Raw genomic sequence first — 23,878 nt, forward strand, 5'->3', positions numbered from 1 at the left:
ACGCCTGCCGCCTGCCGATCAGTGCTGCCCGCTGTTCATGGCTGCCAGTGTCTTATTATGAATATCCTCCCTCCCCCACCTCAATCCATCCTCAGAGGAAAGGAACTCAGCCCTAAGTACCCTTTAGTACCCTTTTGAATTTTGTTCTTTACATGCGCCCCTTACACAGATTTACAAATACTTTTGTAACCAAAGTCATTCGAATTTTATTTGCAGGAGCCGTATTTTTCTCTGTACCTTCTGTAGACATCTCCCAGTTATGCCTGTAAGATGTATTTACAGATCAAGCCTAACTGTTTATAAACTGTGTGTTGTTGATTTCCAGGTGGTTTTACACTTAAATCATTGCCTTAGTCACGTAGTGGTACACTAGAATTTGTTTGTAACCTAAAGAAATTTTCTAAAAATATCAAACATCATAGGAGGGGGGTGTGTGTGGAACATTTCCTCTTCTAAAATATTTCGGTTAATTTCAGATGTTTTCTGCACTAACTCGTTTAGCCCGTTTTGGTTGGGAGCCAATAGTTTACAGAATGAGGGTGTGGGAGTGTTTTGAAGGTGGCAGGTAGCATGTAACATGGAGGTGAACAGGGGCAGCCACCTTGGGAGACGGGGCACAGCACAGCAAGCCTGTGCCTCTGTGAACATTTCTCACCAGGTGCTAATGTTCACTATCAGAGCCAGACGTAGGGTCAGGTGCTTTTGTTATTTGTGAGCCAACTGTGTGACATGTCCAAACTCTCAACAGCATGGTTTGTAGAGAGAATTCTAAATGATGACTTGCAATTTCTTTTAAAAAAGAACTTATTCCTGCTGTCTACTCAATTTCATCTTTGGTCTAAATAGCCTACCTTATTAGTAAAATATTTCTTTTTGAGCCTGCATGTGCATGTGAGTGCATGCACACACGACTGGGTTACCAGCTTGGCTTCAGAGCCACCGCATCTTTCTAATAGTAATTCTTACTGGAATCGAGTTTTCATTTATAGATTGCGTGACTCCCTTGAATTCATTTTCTTTATTACAGAGCAGGGCTTTGAATTTCCATTCAGGTACTACAGAAATCCCAGGGAAGGGATGGATGCCAGAGAAAGAAAGCATGGGGAAGTACCAAGAACCTCAGGGGACTGTGAACTCATCTGGGGTTCATCCCCTCCCCCTCTGGTTGTAACTTCAGATCTCACAGAAGTTCTCTACTTCAGATGTTAGAAAAGCTATTTGTTGACACCAAACAGAGTGTTCGGTTACATTTCTTCTTCAGTTTTCCCCTCCCTGTACAGGTCACCTGACATGTGACAGGCAGGAAGTGTTCAGAGGAGCTAACATTAAAATAATCATTTTGTTTTACCCTGAAAAGCTTAGGAAGATAAACCATGTGCTTTGGTGTATAGAAGCAACTGTTACTTCCCTAAGTCCTCTTGACGAGGCCCGTAATGATACATCTACACTTTCGTTACTAGGATTTACAACTACCAAGTTTCCAAAAGAATGTGCCTTTCATGAAAACTTTTATTCTCTCAATGTTTTTAGTATTTTCAGTTAATTTAGAAGGAGGTCAGGGTGATACAGACTCAGGTGTAGCCAATAGCATAGAATCAGATACCTGAGCGCATGAATAACCTAGAAGCAAGTTACTTTACATTGCTTTTTCTTTTTTTCTGAAAATCCTATGTGATACAATGGGTGTGTTTGTCCCATCTTCTTAAGTATTTAAAATGGTATAAGAAAACTCTCAAACTCATGGTTAGCATTCAAACCTGTAATATTTAATTTTGTAATAAGTAGTATACACTTTAAAATAATGTTTTAAGATTATTTCTCTCTCTCTCTCTCTCTCTCTCACACACACACACACACACACACACACACACACAAAACCACTAAAAATGACAGTCTTTTAATGTGGTATGTGGAGACTTTGTGTTTGAATACGCAAAGGGAATTTTTTAAGAGGACTTAAAAAAATTCAGTATCTCTTTAGTTAACCTAAAAAACACTCCGTTAGCCAGGCGGTGGTGGCGAATGCCTTCAATCCCAGCACTTGGGAGGCAGAGGCAGGTGGATTTCTAAGTTTGAGGCCAGCCTGGTCTACAAAGTGAGTTCCAGGACAGCCAGGGCTATACAGAGAAACCCTGTCTCAAAAACAAACAAACAAAAAACAAAACAAAACAAAAACACACACACTCGGTTTTTGGTACTCTGACATGTTGTTGTCTCTTACCTTTACAACCCAGGTTACTGTGACAGACAACGGTGTTCCCCCCAGATCCACCATTGCCAGAGTCATCGTGAAAATCCTCGATGAGAACGACAACAGGCCTCAGTTCCTTCAGAAGTTTTACAAAATCAGGCTCCCGGAGCGAGAAAAGGCGGACGGGGACCGGAGCGCTTCGAGGCGCGAGCCCCTCTACCGCGTCATCGCAGCGGATAAGGACGAGGGGCCCAACGCGGAGCTCTCCTACAGCATCGAGGAAGGCAATGAGCACGGCAGGTTCTCCATCGACCCCAAAACGGGAGTGGTCTCGTCCAAGAAGTTCTCTGCGGCCGGAGAATACGACATTCTTTCCGTGAGTCCGATTCCTCTCCCTCTCTCCTGTTGAGGAAGCGGCTTCGGTGTTGTAACCTGAACTTGGCTTTTGCGGAGCGCGGGTTTATTTTCTTAAGCTTGCCAATGTAATATGTGATTGGCTGTTTTTCGACTCCCCCTTCATATCTCATAGATTAAGGCAGTTGACAACGGGCGCCCCCAGAAGTCGTCCACCACCAGGCTCCATATTGAATGGATCCCCAAACCCAAGCCGTCCTTGGAACCGATTTCGTTTGAAGAATCCGTTTTCTCATTTACCGTAATGGAAAGTGATCCGGTGGCTCACATGATCGGCGTGATCTCGGTTGAGCCCCCTGGCATGCCTCTGTGGTTTGACATCATCGGTACGTGGCACTCGGAGCCCTCGTCATCCTCGTATGGGTTACTGACAACCTGATGTGGTTTTCTCATTTTCGTGCACATGTTAGAATGTGAATTTGGGAAAAGATCTAGAGAAGATGAATTTCCTTAGACTGCAGTGGTTTGACATCAGCAGAAGATCTCACAACATATATTCAAATAAGTACTCCTGGGTGTGGAAAAATGGTTCTGCAGAGGAGAGAGAGCCTGGTGACTCTTCCAGAGGTCCCAGTTTAGAGTTCCAGAACCCACATGACAGCTTACAATCTATAACGCCAGTTCCAGGGAATCTCATGCCCCCTTCTGGCCTCCATGGTCACTGCGTGCCTGTGGAATGGATGACTGCAGATTAACACACAATGGAAGAACATCCATACACATAATAATTTTAAAAGAATAAGCATAAAATAGCCACCCAGTCAGTGAACACTTACAGAATTTGTTTTTGGACATACACAGGTAGTTTTAAGAACCAGTTTCTCCATCTTCCCCTCCCTCCCACCTATTTCTCTCTCTCTCTCTCTCTCTCTCTCTCTCTCTCTCTCTCTCTCTCTCTCACACACACACACACACAGGCATGCTATTGTTTGTAATTACGTGGAATTTATACTGTTGACCATAGCTTCTTAGTGTTTTTTTACCTCATTTTTCAGGAAGCTTCACCCTCCTCTAAAACTTACATGCTTAAGTCAGCATTTTTGTTATTTAATGAACTCACACTTCCTCCGCTCAGTTTTTAAAAGACTACATAACACAGCTCTCAAGCTCACACGATCCCCTGCGCCGCCCACCCACTTCTGCCTCAGCCTCCCGCGTTAGCTGGGAGACTAGCCTTAGCTTTTTTTTTCCTCCACAACATTTTAATCACAAGGGATACTTCATGAATCAGAAGTGTGTCTGCAACCACCATCTGGAGTCAGAACTCAGCCACTTCCTTCTACTCTTAGCTGTGTTGCCCCCCCCCCCCCCAAGTGTGTGAAACGGTTCTCTCTGAAGCCGCCCCTTACTGCCCCTTACTTGAAAAGGGGAAAGGGCTAGTGCCATAGCTGACCATAACCACGACGCTCACCGTTCCTCTCCTCGCACTTCCAGATTAACCATCTTCCGTTGTGCCTGCCGTATCTGACTTTGTTTTCCTCCCCTCCTGTTGGGAACTGGTTTGATTGACTCTTCTTCTGTGCTTGTTTTCCATGCTTGCTTGATTCCTTTGGCTGTACCAGGAGACGCGCTTGCTAGAGAAGTGTTTTACATCTTTCAGCTGACTTGTGACCTGAACTGTACAGCAGAAGGTATCTGCTGAGATCACATAATTTGCCACGTGATTATGAGATCAAAAAAAATAATCAAAGCATGGATTTTGTTTCCAGGGACTTTTTTTCCCCACCATGATTCTTTCCATAGTGAATGCATGGCGACCCATCCCAGTCACAAACATGTTCATTTTTATTTTAACTTCTCCCTGCACCAGTAGTTTCTGGTTTGATTGATTGGTTGGTTGGTTGGTTGGTTGATGATGGTGATGATGATGTGTGTGTGTGTTGTGTTTTTGATTTGGCTGTAGGATTTCAGTGTGACATTAACCCTTATCTCCATTCCACTTCTTTTCATAATGTGTCTCAATTTCCATAAGTTTGGAAAGAATTTTGTTTAGAATATAATTGGGGGTATACCGGGATAGTATTGGTAGGACAGGAGATTGGTCCTTTAAACAGTTTTAAGGAGTTCGTGATAGGTCTGATTCAAGTTGCCCACGACTGTTTCTTTCAGAATCAGCATGCGTTTTTTTTTTAGTAGCCATTCCTAGTGTAGAGTACTCAAAATAGGATAATTGTTTTTCAGTCGTGAAAACTGTATGGTCAGTGAGGTTTTCATAACGATGTACAAACTTTAATAATGGCCAAAAAGTCATAAGTGACTGACAGACGGGTTGTGTCAGCAGGGCTCTTTGCTGATGGTCTTAGTTCTTGACCTCACTCGAATTAAGGTCCAGTTTTTCTCTGAAATGCTCTAAAGAGCTGGCTGGCCATTCTCCCTTTCCCTGCATTTTGGAATCACAGTTCCTTGGAGTCACTTTGAGTATTGTATTGAAAGTCTGTTTTCCTGGACATTGAGGACCAGAAAGCCATAAAACACCTGGCATATCTTTATTGTGTGATTTACTCTAGCACTTCTGTTTGTCCTAATTTCAACTAGGTGGCAACTATGACAGCCACTTTGATGTGGACAAGGGCACTGGAACCATCATCATTGCTAAGCCCCTTGATGCAGAACAGAAATCCAGCTATAACCTCACTGTGGAGGCAACAGACGGGACCACCACGATCCTCTCCCAGGTAAGGGAATACCAGTGATGACGTATCTGTAAGAGGGACCGAGAAAATGCCCTCAAAGCAGGATGTGTGCACAGCAAGGGCGGTTGTGTGCTGATGTGCACACTATGAGCCCTTATTTAGGGACAGATAATTTATGCAAATCCTGATGGAGCCTTGCCTTTTGCTTAGCCGTCTCATAAAAACTTCAATAGGAAACTTAAAGCCAGACTACACCCTTACCATTTTCCTGTCAAAGTCTTCATAACTTCACACTCACATTTAAGCTGTGTGCACAGTTTTTACCATGGTATGCGTTGTATAGATCATTCTCTTGAAGCTCTAGCATCCTAAGTTGCTGCCATGATCCCTCCCCTTCTCTTCTTTCTCCCTCCTACTTTATCATATAAACCCAAGCTCATGGAAGCTGCAGCAACAATCCCCCCATCCGTGTTTATTTGTTGCTATCTGAGAGTCAATAGCTGGCTAGGTTTCCAGTTTTCAAGCTTCAATGTTAAAACCCTGTAAGTTAATGGAATTCTCTGTTTTAAATGAATTCTCTTTGACTCTTAGTATTGGCTGTCCAGAATGATGTTTCTGGGTGACTAGTAACTGTGGGTTTTAAGAGGAAGCCTTCATTCATTCATTCATGCATTCACAAGTGCTTGCTGAATAATTGTGTTACATCACATGTTTCCTTGGAAGCAGTCATTGGTAACGGACGCAAGTCCCGGTCTCTTAGTCCTGAGATGACAGATACCAAAGGCTTGTGTGTCACTTAAATATCGCTAAGAAAGCCAACACTTAGAGACTAAGAGGCTTCTGAATCCTAGTTCTCCATCTTTAGATTGTGTTCTCGGAGACCTTAAATGAGACGGGTCATCTCCTCTAACAGCTAGTTACGTTAATGTTTAAAAATTACAGTCTGGGATGTATGTTCAGTTAATAGGTGACTAGGTAACTTAAGGGTGGCGGTAAACGTGTCTCACTCCTTTCTCCAGACACTTGTGATTTGCATGTGAGTAAGACCGGTTTTGCTTGTGGTGGTGTCTGCTTTGGGGTCCGTTTTTTTTTGAGTTACTGTGTTTGTGGATGCTCTGTCATTTTTTTGCCCTTTCTGATTTGTTCATTGCTCTTCTCGTGGAAGAGACAAGGAGCAGACATTGATTTTTCTCCTTTTGAAAATAAGCCCCCGATGTTAAACTATAGATTACGAAAGTTACGAAAGTGAGAATTTAAAAAAAAATAAATAAATTACAGTAAACCTTAATGGTCATTGCTTGGAAGATTTACACGGTCCCTGTGCACAGTCTACTTCACATGACTGACTGGAAGTGTGGTCGGTGGGATTTGGGAGAGTGTGGAGATGGCCCTCCACGACACGACAGCCTTCCAGATTGCCGAAACCATGTCTCCACACGGTGACATTACCTCATTAGGACATAATTAGTAATGCATCCCTTCCTTTTCCCAAAACCGCGCTTTTAGTTAGCGCCTAGTATGAAATTTTGATATGCATTACTAAAATTCCCCTGAAACGCGGGAGATTAATTAGTGCTCCTTCTGTTAAATTCCAGGGCAGTGAGTATAGTCCTGTGACTTACTCTGGAGCACGCTCAGAGAGTCCTGACAGTATCCCAAGGGACACCCCCCCCCCCCCCCCCGCATGAAGAGGTTGTGGGAACATAAGAGAACTGTGACAGGGCCCAGGCTGACCTGGGGTGGCGGGGACAAAGGGAACAGGCAATAATTAGGTTTAGGTTTCTGTCGGGGACTGTGTACAACAGGGAGATAGCGATCTGGAATGGAGTAGGGTGTATCCTGTGAAGAGGCTCGCGGGCGCCTGACCTGTGCTGATAAGGCTTGGAGCACTGGGCAGATGCAGGTGTGTTGGTGAAAATCAAGAACTCGCAGAGCAGCTTTGTGCTAATCAGGTCGGTGGCACAGGTGCTGGGCGTAAGAGGGTTCGGCAGATTTCCCGTCAGACCCAGGAAAGCAGGAAGGGGGCCATGGCGGATACCACTGTTCTGGGCGCAGGGCTTCATCCTCCTGAGTTCTGGGCGCAGGGCTTCATCCTCCTGAGTTCTGGGCACAGGGCTTCATCCTCCTGAGTTCTGGGCACACAGCTTCATCCTCCTGAGTTCTGGGCACACAGCTTCACCCCTCTGCTCAGGATGCTTCCCAGCCTAAGGTTGAAGCTGGATCCTTTTTCTTTCTCTCCTTTGCCTCTCCAGATGAACTACAAATCCAGCTGCCTTTTTCCATTTTTAAATTTATTTTGTAAGACAGGGTGAAGGTGGTGTTGGGGCAACTTTACTCTTCTTACATTTTTTTTTCCCCTTTCTCCGGAACGTCCTGATCTTTACTTTCTGAGCTTGTTTGAGGCTTGTCTCTACCCCTTCCTCCTGGGCAGGGACAAAGATGAGGCCCCCTCTGCTTCCATTGCCACATGGGGGGAAAGTGAGGCTGCTGCTGGCCGTCTTCCCAGTTCTTAGAAGGGTCAAAGGGGGATGGCACAGGGGGAATGGTTCCTCATGCTGCACTGTCCCTAGGACATGCTCACACGACACAGACATCGTACAGCATCGCTGTGCAGGCTCCTGACCCCACTCCTCCACAAGTGTGCTTACTTCCCTGTTTCTGGTCCCTGAAACCCTCCTGGTCCACTTGACGGGGATGAGGCGGCAGTGGAGTGTGTTTCCTCTGATGAAGTGGACAGGGACAGCTACTCCTCCATCTTTAGCTCGGGCCTTGGCTGCACGTATTCAGTTCCACATCCATCCCCATTCTTTGTCCTTTTGGGTCTAAGTCTTTCCAGTCTCTAAAAGATAGGTCTGCATCCTCAGTTTTGACTTTACCGGCTGATCATCTGCTTCCCGGAACGCCTGGCTTCGGAAGGTCCCAGCCAGCCTCTGGCCTTGAAAAGGACTCATCTTGTGGTGTGCTAGCAGGTTTTTGGCTCTGTAGAAATAGGATATTGCCCAGGGAGATTGAAAGAGTAATGAGGACAGTTGCTATTACACTTGCTTTTTTACCCTCAGGCCCTGTGGGAGAGAGCTGAGGCAGTGCTCAGTCAGCATGCGTCTCACGAATTACCTCAATGGGTTGCTAGTTCTTTTCAGCCTTTGTTGAGTAATGGTTAACCATATCTACTGGAGTAGCATCAAACTCCTGCCCAGCTCCTGCACTATGGTCAACTTAAATTTTAAATTTGTAAACACACCTCGATCGGATTTATAAAAGAACTTCCTTTTACAGCCGTGCCTCCTGGGTCCTCTTTAATCTTAAAGAGTGAGTCAGTGGTAGTTTCAAATGGAAACATACTGTTCACATACGTTTTTTTTGTTTTTTGTTTTTTTTTTTTTGTGGTTTGGTAAGCGAATTTAGTATTCACATAGAATGAGTGTGAAAATGCATCCTTTGATGCTGTGGTGTTCTTTGGGGACCCTGGCACAGGCTCACGAAAATACTGTCTTTGTGTGTGTGGAGTGGCGAGGTCTATAGCTACCTGGCATTGCTAAAACTTCGGCCCCTTGTTCCTTTTAAATTAGCAAATCCCCGTGTTCTGTAGAAGCCAATCGAGCTCAGCTTTCTTGTTCACAAACTATAAACCATATTTTATGATTGGTGCTGATTTACTCTGTGCCTTATCCACCTGTGTCATTTCATTCCAAAAATTAATCGTCTGTCAAGGTGAATATGTTTTGTTTCCATTTATGACTAAGCTTTTTTGACATCTGCCTCTTTGCTCTAAAGCTGTCGTTATATGTCACCATATTTACAGGAATTTTTCTTTTCAACCTTCTTAATTACTGTTAGGAAAGAAACATTCACTACTGGTACAGTGTTTGAAGTCAAACTTAAAACCACAGGGCCTTACCTTAACAGCCGTGGGGGTTTTTAGCCCAGCTGATGGATGCTAGAAAGTGCCCAATTGCTGAATGCGTCTTCAGCCATTTCTAGTTGTTCCTTTGTATTAATAACTTACGAGGAACTTGGAGCCTCAGAGATTAGAATGAGAAATTAGATAGTGTTACTACCTCTCTCTCTGGTGTAAATCTAATGCAAGAAAAGGGTACACTGTAATCCCAGCAGAGTCAACTCCAATACCTTTCCATGAGTCATCTCCAAAGGTCTCATGTAGACGGATGAGAAGTTCGGCTGTATTTTACAAGTATTTCACAAGCGATTCTCAACTGCACTCTGAATTCTGTCTCTATAGTTATTGTTAAATATTAAGTAAGTAGTATACCAAAGATAAGCTGTAGGTACTCTCTTTGAGTCTAGATTTTCGTGGCTTTTCTTCCTCATGTCCGTATTTAGTTTGGCTCAATGGCATCTTTTCAATATGTATGTATTTTTAAGTATTAAAACGAAATTGTGAATGTGTCTTTACGTGAGTGTCTTTGTCACTCGCTCCAGGTCCTCATCAAAGTAATAGATACCAATGACCACCGCCCCCAGTTTTCTACATCGAAATACGAAGTTGCCGTTCCCGAGGACACAGAGCCAGAAACGGAGATTCTACAGGTCAGTGCAGCGGATAGGGATGAGAAAAACAAATTGATCTACACTCTGCAGAGCAGCATCGACCCAGCCAGCCTCAAGAAATTCCGCCTCGATCCCGCAACCGGCGCTCTTTACACCGCTGAAAAGCTTGATCACGAAGCCATTCACCAGCACATTCTCACGGTCATGGTACGGAAGGCACCCTTTCTTTTCTCTGCCATCTCTCTGTCTGACTGGCAGGTTTCCTGGGATGGAAAAGCATAGTGATGTTATGTATGTATGTATGTATGTATGTGTATTTATTATTTTATTGTTTTGGGTTTTTTGTTTTTTGTTTGTTTGTTTTTAATCCACAAGAAAGAAAAACTCCAGTAAACAGCGTGTTGATTTTTTTTTTTTTTTTTTTCTGCCCCCAGGTCCGGGATCAGGATGTCCCCGTGAAACGCAACTTTGCCAGGATCGTTGTCAATGTCAGTGACAAGAATGACCACGCGCCGTGGTTCACCAGTCCGTCCTACGACGGGCGGGTTTATGAATCGGCAGCCGTGGGCTCAGTTGTGTTGCAGGTGACGGCTCTGGACAAAGACAAAGGGAAGAATGCTGAAGTGCTCTACTCGATCGAGTCAGGTAGTGCGGGAGCCGTGGGGTTTTGTGTTTGTGCTTGAACAGCGTATCTCACATTTTTTTTTCTAGAACTGCTTCTAGGCGTTGAAGCATATCTCCACATAGCGCTGCAGAAATGGATTAAATCTTTTTTAACTACTGTTTAATGTATAAGGCAAAGGATTTAGGGGGGAAAAAAAACTTTGCCAAGGAACAAAGATAAAGCCCTAATAAGCTTGAGTGTCAAGAATTCTGGGATTACCAGTATTAACATAAATTAAGACTGATAATCCCACGGGGGTGGGGGAACTTTATTTTTCTAATTCAGTTTTTTTTTTTTTTTTTTTTTTTTTTTTTTTTTTTTTTTTTTTGAGTCATTTTAGGCTCTTAAACTAGTCAGGCAAATTCTGGCTTAGTAATTCAGCATTTTAATGAGAATGTTTTCTCTGGCTCAGAAATGCCAGGAGAGTATGATATATATCTCCCTGTGTTGGGTCAATTCTCAGAGAAAAAGGGGGTACCCCGTGTCCTATACCTTGCAAGCCCACATTCCTTTTTACAGTAGAGTATCATGCATAGAATCTGGCTGTTGAAACAGGCCACAGAGTGATTGTTTCTGGGAAGGGGCCCTGTCGCATTGTCTAGAGGTAGCACAGAGATAGCCCAAGCCAGGAAGGTAAACTGAGCCTGGGCCAAGGAGTTCCAGAATAAAATCAGGAAAGAGCCCCACAGTTGCGTGACAGGTTTTGTTCTTTCTTTGCTGCCGTGGACTCTCCCACAGACTAAGGCAGATCTAGTCATGTGCAGTGTGCCATGGTCAGGAGGTAGGGCTTTCCCGTGGCCTCTTGTGGATGCATTGAGAATGGTTCTCCTGTGGAGCATGTGTTTACACAGTTAGGAATTCCTTCGCGCTGGGCCTTCCTGGCCCTGCAAAATACTTCTAAGTGTTGAGCCTGGAGAAGGCTTCAGATTCCCACCGTCCTCCCAGTCATTGGTAGCAGAAGACATAGAACCAGTTTCATGCTTCATTTTGTGAAATGGTTTTAGCGTATTCTAATCTACTGATTTTTCTTTTTCCCTTTAAGCCCAGAGCTCTACTTGTATGTGAACTCTGCTAGGCACTGCATGCATAGATTGCAGGTTCTAGATCTCAGACACTAAATCTGAGTATATAGGGAACAATTTTGACAAAAATACTGGCCGGTTTGCTTTCTGTGCCAATTAAACTTCTTATTTCTTTACGTGTTGGGAAAATCCTTTGTTTCCCTTAAAAGAACCAGGTTGACTTCGTTATTTACAGATAAGATTTTACATACCGCCTGTGGTGAGGGTGTTAAAATGCACTGCTGCCAGGTTAGTGCCTTGGATAGAGGAGAGAAAGAATTTTTTTCCACTGCTTGAGAAATTCAGCACTTAGAAAAACAGTGCATTCCATTTGTGCATGCCCGAGCATTTCAATGAAGAGACTTTGTCATAGACAAACTGACTGGGTTTATGTAGGCGAAAATGTTCAACTTTCCGTTAGCTCTCACATAATTTTCAACAACTGGGTGGTTAAAATATGGTTGTTGGTGTCTGAGTGAAGGCATGTGCATTCTTTGAGTGTTTGTAATAACTGATGGGATTAGTAATTTGGTATTCTGAGAATGGAACTCTGTCTCTCCCCAAAGAATAGAGTAAGCGCCATTGGACTGTTCCCATGTGGAATAAGGCTTTCATAATGTAATGTGCTTAAAAAAAAAATTACTTCTATAGGAAGCTACTACTGTGAAAGTACGGAAGCGTGTGTGTGTGTGTGTGTGTGTGTGTGTGTGTATATACATATACCCATTGAAATACAGTGAACTATAAGATGTTCGTTTGTGTGTGTGTATGTATACATACATACATTGGAATACAGTGAACTGTAAAATGTTTGGGTGTGTGTCTGTGTGTGTACATATACCCATCGGAACACAGTGAGCTTTAAAATGTTCATACTGCCTCTCATTTAACATTTATTCATAATTAGCTGTTTCTAATTTGTATCTGATTGCATTTAATAAAGTTCAAGAGACTTGGTTATTAAATTTACCTGTAGTACTGCATGTTTAATTAGGAGAAATTTATTGAGCAATAGTTCTACTCGGATTTGAAGTCTTCAGAGAAAGTAATTTAATGAAGAGGTATTTCCAGTAGTAACTGAGTTACACTCCAGAGACATCTAAGTGCCGTACTCTGGGTAGTGTCGGCCCGTCTGAGAAGCGGATTAGAGCATCGCTTTCCTACTGTTGTCAGCCCTGGAGATATATAACACTTGGTGAATCTACTGATTAGAGTTGGTTTTGTTCCTCAGGTTTACAGTGTAATTGCCACTGACACCTGGGAGAGGTTTCCACACTGTCAGCAGGTCCTTACTGAACACAGGCCGTATGTCGAACATAGGAAGAGATGGGGTTCCATTACATGTCTCTCTTTTGGGCTATATAGTAAATAGTCATGACTTAAGGGCAACATTGACTTGTGAGTCCAGATAATTTCCCCGTTGAAATGCAGACAATAACTTAAAGTTTTACCATTTCAGCAAGCATAAATGTCAACCCCAGCCTGGTACAAAGTTCGCCACTGCCTTAATTTCCATTCTCAGGGAGCAAACCTGATTTCAGGGGCTTAGAAAAACGAACCTGTTTCCTGAAACTCACTTTCAGCAGTCGGCAGTCTGAGCTGCCTTCTGTACGTCTGAAGCTTTGTGCCCGTTACGTACCTATGTGAGATCCAAATACCAAATCCCTCTGGGCTCCTGTTTTACCATTTTTATGTGAGCAACAGGCTCAGGGTCCTGTTAACCCAATGCTAGGAAACCCCAGATGATGTATCTTTGAACTTCACATTGTGGATAAATAGTAAGAATGTTATACATACTATAGAGAGGATTCAGGAGCTGGGCTTGTTGGCATATGCCTTTAAGCACAGTCCTTGGGAGGCTGAGGCGGGAAGATTACAAGTAGGAGTCCAGCCTGAGATACATAGTGTTGCCTTGTTGAGTCTGAGCTAGCTATACAAGAGAGAAAGCAAAAATAAATAAATAGGAGGAAAGAGAGCACTAAAGAGGGGATGTATAATAAAGAACAAGCGTAGCCACACTGGATAGGGAGGTAAGGAAGGGTCTTCAGGCAGGGGCATTCAGGTAACCGAAGAACGAAAGAGTAAATGGGTGAGTAGAGATATTCAGAGAATAGGCAGGGAAGGCTGCGCGCGTTAGGAGAGAACAGGGTGGAATATGGGGTCCCTGGCATGAGAGAAGAGCAGAGAGGAAGGATGTCTATCTGACCAGGGCCTGAGAACACTGTAGTGCATCTTAACACCGTCTTGCAACGCTAAGCATGTTAATTCACTTCTTCATTCGAGGCCTAGGACGTATGAACTTGTACTAGCAACTAAGATTTCACTGTGAAAAAATAAGACAAACACGTGTGGACGAATGGATATGAATGTTGCCAAATGGGCTGCTTTCCAAAATGGGCCTAAGGAGGCTGGGGGTGGGGGTCACATAGAGTCACTTGCCAAAAAGGTGAACAGGTGCCGCCTGCTCGGCCAGGCAGGTTTTGGAAGGCGAGAGTAATGAGCAGGTAGACGGAGAGAAGCATCTCTGAGGTGTGGTGGTTGCCTGAGGCACAGGGACAACCGAGAATGGAGATGCTCCCAAATGCAGACAGGCCGGAAGTCAGTGTCTGGGCAGCCTGGCAGAGGCCTGGGCCAAGGCTCCGCCCAGACCTTTAGGGTCTGGCGAGGCCCAGGCTTCCTCCCTGATTCAAACCCAGGCACTGCCCTGGGGCTTGGACACAGAGCCAGGCCGATCTAATGAGAACCAGACTATGTCTGGCTTCAGGAAGAAAAAAGTGTCATGGATTTTTGGAAAATGTTATTTAATGAAGGAAATGAATTCGGGTGAGGAAGTGCTTACTCTTAATGGGGAGAGAGAGGGGTTTGCTAATCCTCGGGTTGACAGATGACACTAAGTACTTTGCTGGTGGTAAACCCAGGAAGAGGAGTGTGAGAAAAGTTCCGTGGCAAGTGACCCGAGCTGGGCCGCCCAAGTGTTCATCTGGGAAGAACGGATTCCATTCTGGGAGTGATGTCTAGATGCTTATTTCTAAGACAGAAAAGGGATAGCAAGGATCAACGAAAGGGTAGACCCCTGAGACAACACCCCCCCCCCGTCCCCTTGCTGAACATGGAGAGAACGTACTGGTCCCAACCCTGTGGGGTTTTGAGGCGTTGAGGGAATACTAAATCTGCGTGGGCGAGCCTGGGAAGGTCCGAGGAGATGCCAGCGAAGCCATCTGTCCTAGCCGTTGTCTTCTCAGCTGCATCAGCACTGTTGATGTTTTGAAGCAAAACCTGCTCCGTGTTGCGAAGGCCATTGTGCACAGCGTAAGCTGTTTTTGTCTCTTGGCTGCTGTCATCTACGTGGAAGCAGAGCTTCCTCCCTTCCAAGGGCTGACAGCCGAGCTCTGCCAGATGTCCCCCTGGAAGCAAAATCCCTCCTCCTTGAGTCACCGACTACATGATAAAGTCAGCTTGGCAAAGGTTAAGAAGGGGAGATTGTGGATGTCTTCAAAACTCTTGAAGGGCGATGGGCTACAGAAAACGGTTACCCTGACTAAGACAGCAGGAAGCCCCGCAAAAGCTCAGTGTAAAATTTCTTAGTGAATTAAGCATTTCCCTTGTAAGTGGTGAGTGCTGATAAAATTGATGTATCCAGCAGAGTTTCAGCCTTCTGTTGGAAAATCCTTCACTGCATTGCTATTTTGAGAGGAGAGCCGTGTGTCTCTACAACACATTTTTTTTTCAGTTGAGCAGACAGAGGATTTTGGCGTTAGGCACAAAACAATATATTTTCTTCCGTTCCTTGCTTTTCATATTTGACAGCCAAAATTCTGAACAGTTTAAATGGGTAAAAAAAAAAAAAATGAAATAAATTGAATGTCTCATTCAACTGTTGATATCCCCTTTGTTTCTATTTAAATTCAGGGTGTAAGTTTTAAATATCTGTTTCTCCGCTATTTCTGTTGTCCTTGGCTTTTCTCTAACAGGTTTCTCTCGCTCTTATTTTTCTTGCCCTTCCAGGAAACATTGGAAATTCTTTTACAATCGACCCCATCTTGGGCTCTATAAGAACTGCCAGAGAATTGGACCGAAGTCACCAAGTAGCCTATGATTTAATGGTAAAAGCCACAGACAAAGGCGATCCACCGATGAGCGAGATGACCTCCGTGCGGATCGCTGTCACCATCGCTGACAACGCCTCCCCCAAGTTCACATCCAAAGAGTACTCTGCGGAGATCAGTGAAGCCACCAGGGTTGGAAGTTTTGTTGGGATGGTCTCTGCTCACAGTCAGTCATCAGTGATGTATGAAATAAGAGACGGAAACACGGGCGACGCGTTTAGCATCAACCCACATTCCGGAAGCATCATCACTCAGAGAGCCTTGGATTTTGAAACACTGCCCATGTATACATTGACGGTACAGGGGACCAACATGGCCGGTTTGTCCACCAACACAACGGTGGTGGTGCACGTGCGTGATGAGAACGACAACCCACCCGTCTTCACGCAGGCGGAATATGCAGGATTCATCAGCGAGTCGGCCTCCGTCAACAGTGTGGTGCTGACAGACAGGAACGTCCCACTGGTGATTCGAGCGACTGATGCCGACAGGGAATCCAATGCTCTGCTTGTCTATCAAATCGTCGAGCCGTCCATGCACAACTATTTTGCCATTGACCCCACCACCGGCGCTGTCCGTACGGTGCTGAGTCTGGACTATGAGGAAACGCGTGCTTTTCACTTCACCGTCCAAGTGCACGACATGGGGACGCCTCGTCTGTTTGCCGAGTACGCTGCTAATGTGACTGTGCATGTGATTGACATCAATGACTGCCCCCCTGTCTTCTCTAAGTCACTGTACGAAGCGTCTCTTCTCCTGCCGACATACAGAGGTGTAAACGTCATCACGGTGAACGCCACAGATGCTGACTCCAGGGCATTCTCCCAGGTCATGTACTCCATCACTGAAGGCAACATTGGGGAGAAATTCTCCATGGACCACAAGACTGGCACCATTGCAATACAGAACACAACTCAGCTACGAAGCCGCTATGAGCTGACCGTCCGCGCCTCCGACGGCAGGTTCACAAGCATGGCCTCTGTGAAAATCAATGTGAAGGAGAGCAGAGAGAGTCCTCTCAAGTTTACCCAAGACACCTACTCCGCAGTTGTGAAAGAGAACTCCACAGAAGCCAAAACGTTAGCTGTCATCACTGCGATCGGGAACCCAATCAATGAGCCTCTGTTTTATCGCATCCTTAACCCAGACCGCAGATTTAAAATCAGCCACACCTCGGGTGTGTTGTCCACCACGGGGATACCGTTTGACCGTGAGCAACAGGAGACGTTTGACGTGGTGGTAGAGGTGACTAAAGAACGGGAGCCGTCGGCGGTGGCCCACATCGTGGTGAAAGTCACCGTGGAAGACCAGAATGATAACGCTCCGGTGTTTGTTAACCTTCCCTACTATGCTGTGGTGAAGGTGGATGCGGAGGTGGGCCACGTCATTCGCTATGTCACTGCCATTGACAGGGACAGTGGCAGAAATGGTGACATACACTACTACCTTAAGGAGCATCATGACCACTTCCAGATTGGACCCTCTGGTGACATTTCTCTGAAGAAGCAGTTTGAGCACGACACCTTAAATAAAGAATATCTTGTCACAGTGGTCGCCAAGGACGGAGGAAGTCCAGCTTTCTCTGCAGAAGTTCTGGTTCCCATCACTGTCATGAACAAAGCCATGCCCGTGTTTGAAAAGGCTTTCTATAGCGCCGAGATCCCAGAGAACATCCAGATTCACAGCCCAGTGGTCCATATCCAAGCCAACAGCCCAGAAGGGTTGAAAGTGTTCTACAGTATCACGGATGGAGACCCTTTTAGTCAGTTTACTATTAACTTCAACACTGGGGTGATAAACGTCTTAGCACCGCTGGATTTTGAGTCCCACCCAGCCTATAAGCTAAGCGTGCGGGCAACTGATTCCCTGACAGGTGCTCACGCTGAAGTGTTTGTTGACATCATAGTAGAAGACATCAATGATAACCCTCCCGTGTTTGTGCAGCCGTCTTACTCCACAACCCTGTCTGAAGCATCTGTAATTGGAACCCCTGTCCTTCAAGTTCGAGCCACAGATTCTGACTCGGAACCAAATAGAGGAATTTCCTACCAGCTGATTGGAAATCGCAGCAAAAGTCACGATCATTTTCACATAGATAGTAACACGGGGCTCATTTCACTAGTGAGAGCCTTGGATTACGAACAGTTCCAGCAGCACAGGATCTTTGTAAGGGCTGTTGATGGAGGAATGCCCGCCCTGAGCAGTGACGTGGTTGTCACTGTGGCTGTCACTGACCTCAATGACAACCCACCTCTGTTTGAACAACAGGTTTATGAAGCCAGAATCAGTGAGCACGCTGCCCACGGACATTTCGTGATGTGTGTGAGAGCCTGTGATGCAGACAGCTCAGACCTAGACAAGTTAGAGTACTCCATTCTGTCCGGCAATGATCATAAAAGCTTCGTCATCGACAGTGAAACGGGAATTATCACGCTCTCAAACCTCCGCCGCCACACCCTGAAGCCATTCTACAGCCTCAACGTTTCGGTGTCTGATGGGGTTTTCCGGAGCTCTGCTCAGGTTAATGTAACTGTGATGGGAGGGAATTTGCACAGCCCCGTTTTTCACCGGAACGAATACGAAGTGGAGCTAGCTGAAAACGCTCCCTTGCATACCCTTGTGGTCCAAGTGAAGGCAACTGACCGAGATTCCGGCATTTACAGCCACATAACTTACCACATTGTAAATGACTTTGCCAAAGACAGGTTTTATGTGAATGACAGAGGGCAGATTTTCACTTTGGAGAAACTTGACCGAGAGACTCCAGCAGAGAAAGTGATCTCAATCCGTTTGATGGCTAAGGATGCTGGGGGGAAAGTTGCTTTCTGCACCGTCAATGTCATCCTCACAGACGACAATGACAACGCGCCTCAATTTCGCTCAACCAAGTACGAGGTGAACATTGGGTCCAGCGCTGCCAAAGGGACGTCGGTCGTCAAGGTCTTTGCGAGTGACGCCGATGAGGGATCAAATGCAGACGTCACCTACACCATCGAGGCGGATTCTGAAAGTGTCAAGGAGAACTTGGAGATCAACAAGCTGACTGGCTTGATTACTACAAGGGAAAGTTTAATAGGTTTAGAGAACGAGTTCTTCACTTTCTTCGTTAGAGCCGTGGATAGCGGGTCTCCACCCAGAGAGTCTGTCGTTCCTGTCTATATTAAAATACTTCCACCGGAAGTGCAGCTTCCTAGGTTCTCTGAGTCCTTTTATACCTATACCATCTCAGAAGACATGCCCATTGGAACAGAAATTGATCTCATCTGGGTAGAACACAGCGGGACTGTTCTTTACACCCTTGTCAAAGGCAATACTCCTGAGAGTAACCGAGATGAGTTCTTTGTGATCGACAGGCAGAGTGGGAGACTGAAACTGGAGAAGAGCCTTGACCATGAGACCACTAAGTGGTATCAGTTTTCCGTCCTGGCCAGATGCACTCTTAATGACTACGAGGTGGTGGCTTCTATAGACGTCAGTATCCAGGTGAAAGATGCTAATGATAACAGCCCAGTTTTGGAGTCCAGTCCCTATGAGGCATTTATTGTTGAAAACCTGCCAGGGGGAAGCAGAGTCATTCAGATCAGAGCGTCTGATCTAGACTCGGGAGCCAACGGCCAAGTCATGTACAGCCTAGACCAGTCCCAAGATGCAGACATCATCGAGTCTTTTGCCATTAACATGGAGACAGGCTGGATTACTACTCTCAAGGAGCTTGACCACGAAGAGAGGGCCAGCTACCAGATTAAAGTGGTCGCATCGGATCACGGTGAGAAGGTGCAGCTGTCTTCCACCGCCATCGTGGGTGTCACCGTCACTGACGTCAATGACAGCCCGCCGAGATTCACGGCCGAGATTTACAAAGGGACTGTGAGTGAGGATGACCCTCCGGGTGGCGTGATCGCCATCTTAAGCACGACCGATGCCGACACTGAAGAGATCAACAGACAGGTGTCGTACTTCATCACAGGTAAAATGCTCTGGACGATTCAGCATAAGATGAATCCATATTACAAGTAACATGCTAGGTGTGGACTTAACGGATCTGGGCGGGGGATTGCTGTGGTTTTAGTTGTCTAAAATGAGTAGAAATAACATGTAAGCTGAATTTAAAGGACTTTAAGTAAAGCTGTTTCATCTAAGAGTCCTAAGATTTATTCTTATACTTTATACTTGGTATTGTAAATGTAATCTAAAGATGCATTACAAGCAACAGTATGGCTTTTTAAAGTTGACATTCTTTAATCTCATATTTGAGTAGACGTATTACGGCCTCTTTGTTTTGTTGCTTTTTGTTTTTGTTTTTTAAAAGTTAATATGTAGTAATATGTGTAAGGACACACTTGTAATTCCAGCTCAAAGGAGCTGAGGCAGGAGGATTCTGTAAATTAGAGGCCAGCTTAAAATACAAAACCGTAGTACGAAAAGCAAAAGAAAAGCAAGTATGTATCAATCTAGTCATCCTTTTAATAGTCTTAATTCCTTGTAAACGACCATGCCGTGCATTCTTTGTATAATCCATTTTTCCCATGGTTATGAAATTTACTTTCTAGTCCAGCGGCTTTGATGGTCACCTTCTTCCCTTAACTTCCTAGGAGGGGACGCCTTGGGACAGTTTGCTGTGGAAAATGTGCAGAGTGACTGGAGGGTGTATGTGAAGAAGCCTCTGGACAGGGAACAAAAGGACAGTTACCTTCTGACCGTCACGGCCACAGATGGGACCTTCTCTTCCAAAGCTAGAGTCGAAGTCAAGGTTCTCGATGCCAACGACAACAGTCCAGTCTGTGAGAAGGTAGGCATGTTTCCCTTAGGATTTGACGACACAGATGTAAGTCTCCTCATCTCTCCATGGGACAGCTTTTGAGATGTCATAGCTCCAGCACGTTCAGTGTTACCATTGCTTACCAAGTTGAGGTGGAGGAGAGTCACATGGGCAGGATTTGAGAAAGCGTCGCCATGACTAGGGGGCATGCTATGTCAGTCAAGAACTTTGGTCTAAAATATTGGAAGATAAGGGGTCTCTTACACATACCCAGTGTCTGACCCTCCAAACACTCTGGGAGCTTTTTATGGAAGTAATCTCTTCGTTTGACGATGTAGCTGTTTCAGGGATGGGGAAACATCTGGCCAGCAGGTTCTCCTTATACAGCATACGTGTGTTAATGGACCACTCTAAAGCATTGGTTGTTCATTCCAGAGAAACCCATGAGGTGATTGAAATGACTGCTGCTACTGCTGGGCTCCTGGGGCCGTGGAACTGCAGCAGGCTAGATGGCTGGCTGGAACTGGGCAACGAAAAGCCACCCAGCGGCAGAGCCCGGCTTCGCCTTAGTGGTTTATGACCAGGAGTGTAAAGGCAGGGCCTCAGTGTGTGAAGACTAAAGGCAGGTGTGGGGAGACCAACTTTGCTTGCCAGCAGTAGAGGAAGTCTTAGCTCTGGGAAGAGGATCCAGGCCGAGTGCTGCACACCTGCTAACCCAGTGTGTTTGACTGAGGCTGGAGGATTGCCACATGTTCTCAGAGAAGTAAACAAAGCCTCATTGTCAGAGGGGGTAGCGTTTCTGAGAGGAGAACAGTTAATCCCAACATGTATTTGTGTTTTCTGACGGGAGTATTTAATGATAGCAATGGGCTATGTATCTCTTCTTTTTTGTTGTTACATTTTATATATGTATATTATACTTATATAAAATATATGTATATTTATATATTTTTATATACATATTTTGATATATATGTAGTATCTATATTAAATCTTACCCCATTCATAATTTTTAATTATACCAACTCTGCCCTAGATAATACTTTAATTTGGGGACATCACCACTTGAAATAATCACTGTTACAAACTACCCAGTTTTGTGAATCCTAAAATATATCTTCCCTTCATTAAGTTCATATTAGGAAGTAAGCGGAACAGAAGTATAATCTCTTTCCCTTATGTGTTCTATTTATGGCATGGCTAATGTGATAATTGGAACTGGAACCAAGTGTCCAACAGTGTGAGGATTCAGACAGATGTGCAGAAAGAGGAAACGTGGCGTCATTGCCTGCCTGAGCCTTACATAGCCCTGTTTTCTTTCCTCCATCCCATGAAGACCATTTAACTTGTAACTGCAGTTATTTAATTCTCTTGTGAGGAACTGTTGGTTGTACACAGTCAATCCCTGCTCCTCAAATTAAGTAAATATAATGTAACAGTTATAAATTTCCTCTAGTTTTTACATAAATTCTGGCTACTACTTAACATCTTCTCATAAGAATTTGAATTAAGTATGAAACTATTTAATAGCATATCATATTTTATATCCTGTGGGTTACATGTCAGGCCGGAGTCACAGATGTGGGACTGGTACCTGTTACAAGGCTCTTCCTTGTTCCCACATCTGTTTTATAAGAACAATCACTTTAAGAGCTCTCTGAGTATTTAACTCCAGTCCTTTCCCATGGTTTCCATTGCCGGAATGAGACGATGTCTTTTCCATCATCCCCTTGGCCGTCACTGCCGACACTGAATGCTTCTGTTGTTAACAGTGTTGTTTAATGCCTTGTAGACCTTGTATTATGATACCATTCCTGAAGACACCCTTCCTGGGAAGCTGGTCATGCAGGTCTCTGCCACAGACGCAGATATCCGGTCCAACGCGGAGATTACTTACACTTTATATGGTTCAGGTGCAGAGAAGTTTAAACTGAATCCAGACACAGGTAAGGATGGAATTTGGGACTAACTTAATAGTGTATTTCCTCTGTGTGGGAGACATGAGATCATGTACAAACTGGAAATTACATTTTTCTTTTTTAACTTTTATTCTGATGCTGTGGAAATGACATCTTAGAAATCTAAATGGTAACTTAATGTATAAAAGTTGAGAAGAGATAAAAGTAGGCAGCTATAGTGATCACCCACTTGGTCTTTAAGATTGAGAAATTAATGTGCTTTCTTTGAAAAAAATACTCAGTGTCTCTAAACGTTTCTTCTTTAATTTGATAGTGTGTTTCCTAAATTTTCAAATTTGTGATTTGGTGTTTCCTATAATGAAAATGACCCGCATTTTCTTCCTCTTTAAGCTTTTGAAACTTGGTAAGGTAGTTGTTATTACCTTTTTCCAAATGAGAGTTGTTCAGATTTTGTAATTGTAGAAGAAAAAGAAAGTGACAGATACCCCCCCACAAGTCTCCAGTGTCCCCATCTGTTTCTGTTTGTCTCTAGGTGAACTGAGAACACTAGCCCTCCTTGATCGTGAGGAACAAGCAGTTTATAATCTTGTAGTCAAGGCCACGGATGGAGGTGGGAGATCCTGTCAGGCGGCTATTGTGCTCACATTAGAAGATGTGAACGATAACGCCCCCGAGTTCACCGCGGAGCCGTACACCATCACGGTATTTGAGAACACAGAGCCTGGGACACCGCTGACCAGAGTGCAAGCCACTGATGCGGACGCAGGTATTTGAAGGGAAGGAGATGCTCTGTCCTTGGGGTGTGCAGAAGCCTTCGGGCCCCCCGTGATGGAACACACCCCATTGACCTCTTTTCCTCATGCACGCAATGGAGCGTGGCCTTGTAGTCATGATGAACTTAAGCCATTTTTCATGAATGTTTAAGGTCTTGACAATTGCATGCAGTAAACTTCCAGCTGCACTGTAGCTGCGATGTCTCTAAGGTGTCGTTGTTGACGCCATTAACTGACACTCCCCGACACCCATGTTGGGGTTTGAACCTGCGGCTTTCATGTGCTTGACTAAGCTTTGTACCGGTTTTATCCCCAGCCCCTCGAAGTGCCTTTTTGGGAATAAATCAGTAGTGCTGTTAAAGAGGTTACAGCATCACAAGCTAGCACTATATTCCTAAAGTTGTATAAATTTTCAAACATATTTGTGAAGAAAATAAGTATATACATTCAAACATTATGATAATAGAGGATAAAATACCTTCTTGATTCATTAATATTAAAGATATTTTTAAAAGTCAACCTTAATAATTCTTTGGTGAAGTTAATTAATAAATAGATTTCATTTTAGTGAGTCTTACAGATTCCAGCATATCGGGGATTAGGGACTCAAGGGCCTCTATTCCTAGCTGGGAAGGTATGGACAATGTATGGCTTCTGAAGGAGGGAGAGCCATCTTTCTTAAGGGTGGGGCCCCTGGTTGTTCCTGCACAGTCTTGAAGTCTATCCCCATAAGTACAGGGCAGTACATGCTGGAGTTGGTAAGTTTTTTTTTTTTTTTTTTTTTTTTAGATTTCAAATGCTATCCCGAAAATGTGAAGGTGGAAGGTGTGCAGGGGTGGACCTAGGGGG

The 23,878-nt window shown here is 44.6% G+C and overlaps 1 protein-coding gene across 11 annotated transcripts in view; it reads left to right on the forward strand.

The window, feature by feature from the left end:
* Positions 1 to 23,878, forward strand: part of Fat1 (FAT atypical cadherin 1) — a 120,221-nt gene that overhangs the window by 75,026 nt on the left and 21,317 nt on the right. For 8 of the 11 annotated variants that reach the window (XM_029532038.1, XM_029532036.1, XM_029532042.1 and 5 more), the window contains 10 exons: positions 2,235 to 2,567; positions 2,721 to 2,931; positions 4,168 to 4,236; positions 5,141 to 5,280; positions 9,679 to 9,954; positions 10,182 to 10,392; positions 15,478 to 19,545; positions 20,171 to 20,367; positions 22,130 to 22,283; positions 22,789 to 23,022. In XM_029532038.1, coding sequence (XP_029387898.1) covers positions 2,235 to 2,567; positions 2,721 to 2,931; positions 4,168 to 4,236; positions 5,141 to 5,280; positions 9,679 to 9,954; positions 10,182 to 10,392; positions 15,478 to 19,545; positions 20,171 to 20,367; positions 22,130 to 22,283; positions 22,789 to 23,022 — 5,893 coding nt within the window. The remainder of the gene's footprint in view (positions 1 to 2,234; positions 2,568 to 2,720; positions 2,932 to 4,167; positions 4,237 to 5,140; positions 5,281 to 9,678; positions 9,955 to 10,181; positions 10,393 to 15,477; positions 19,546 to 20,170; positions 20,368 to 22,129; positions 22,284 to 22,788; positions 23,023 to 23,878) is intronic. The other 3 variants (XM_029532043.1, XM_029532045.1, XM_021219262.2) reach the window with 1 other exon arrangement.

Source organism: Mus pahari, chromosome 19, assembly GCF_900095145.1.
Source record: "Mus pahari chromosome 19, PAHARI_EIJ_v1.1, whole genome shotgun sequence".
NCBI classification, from domain to species: Eukaryota; Metazoa; Chordata; class Mammalia; order Rodentia; family Muridae; genus Mus; species Mus pahari.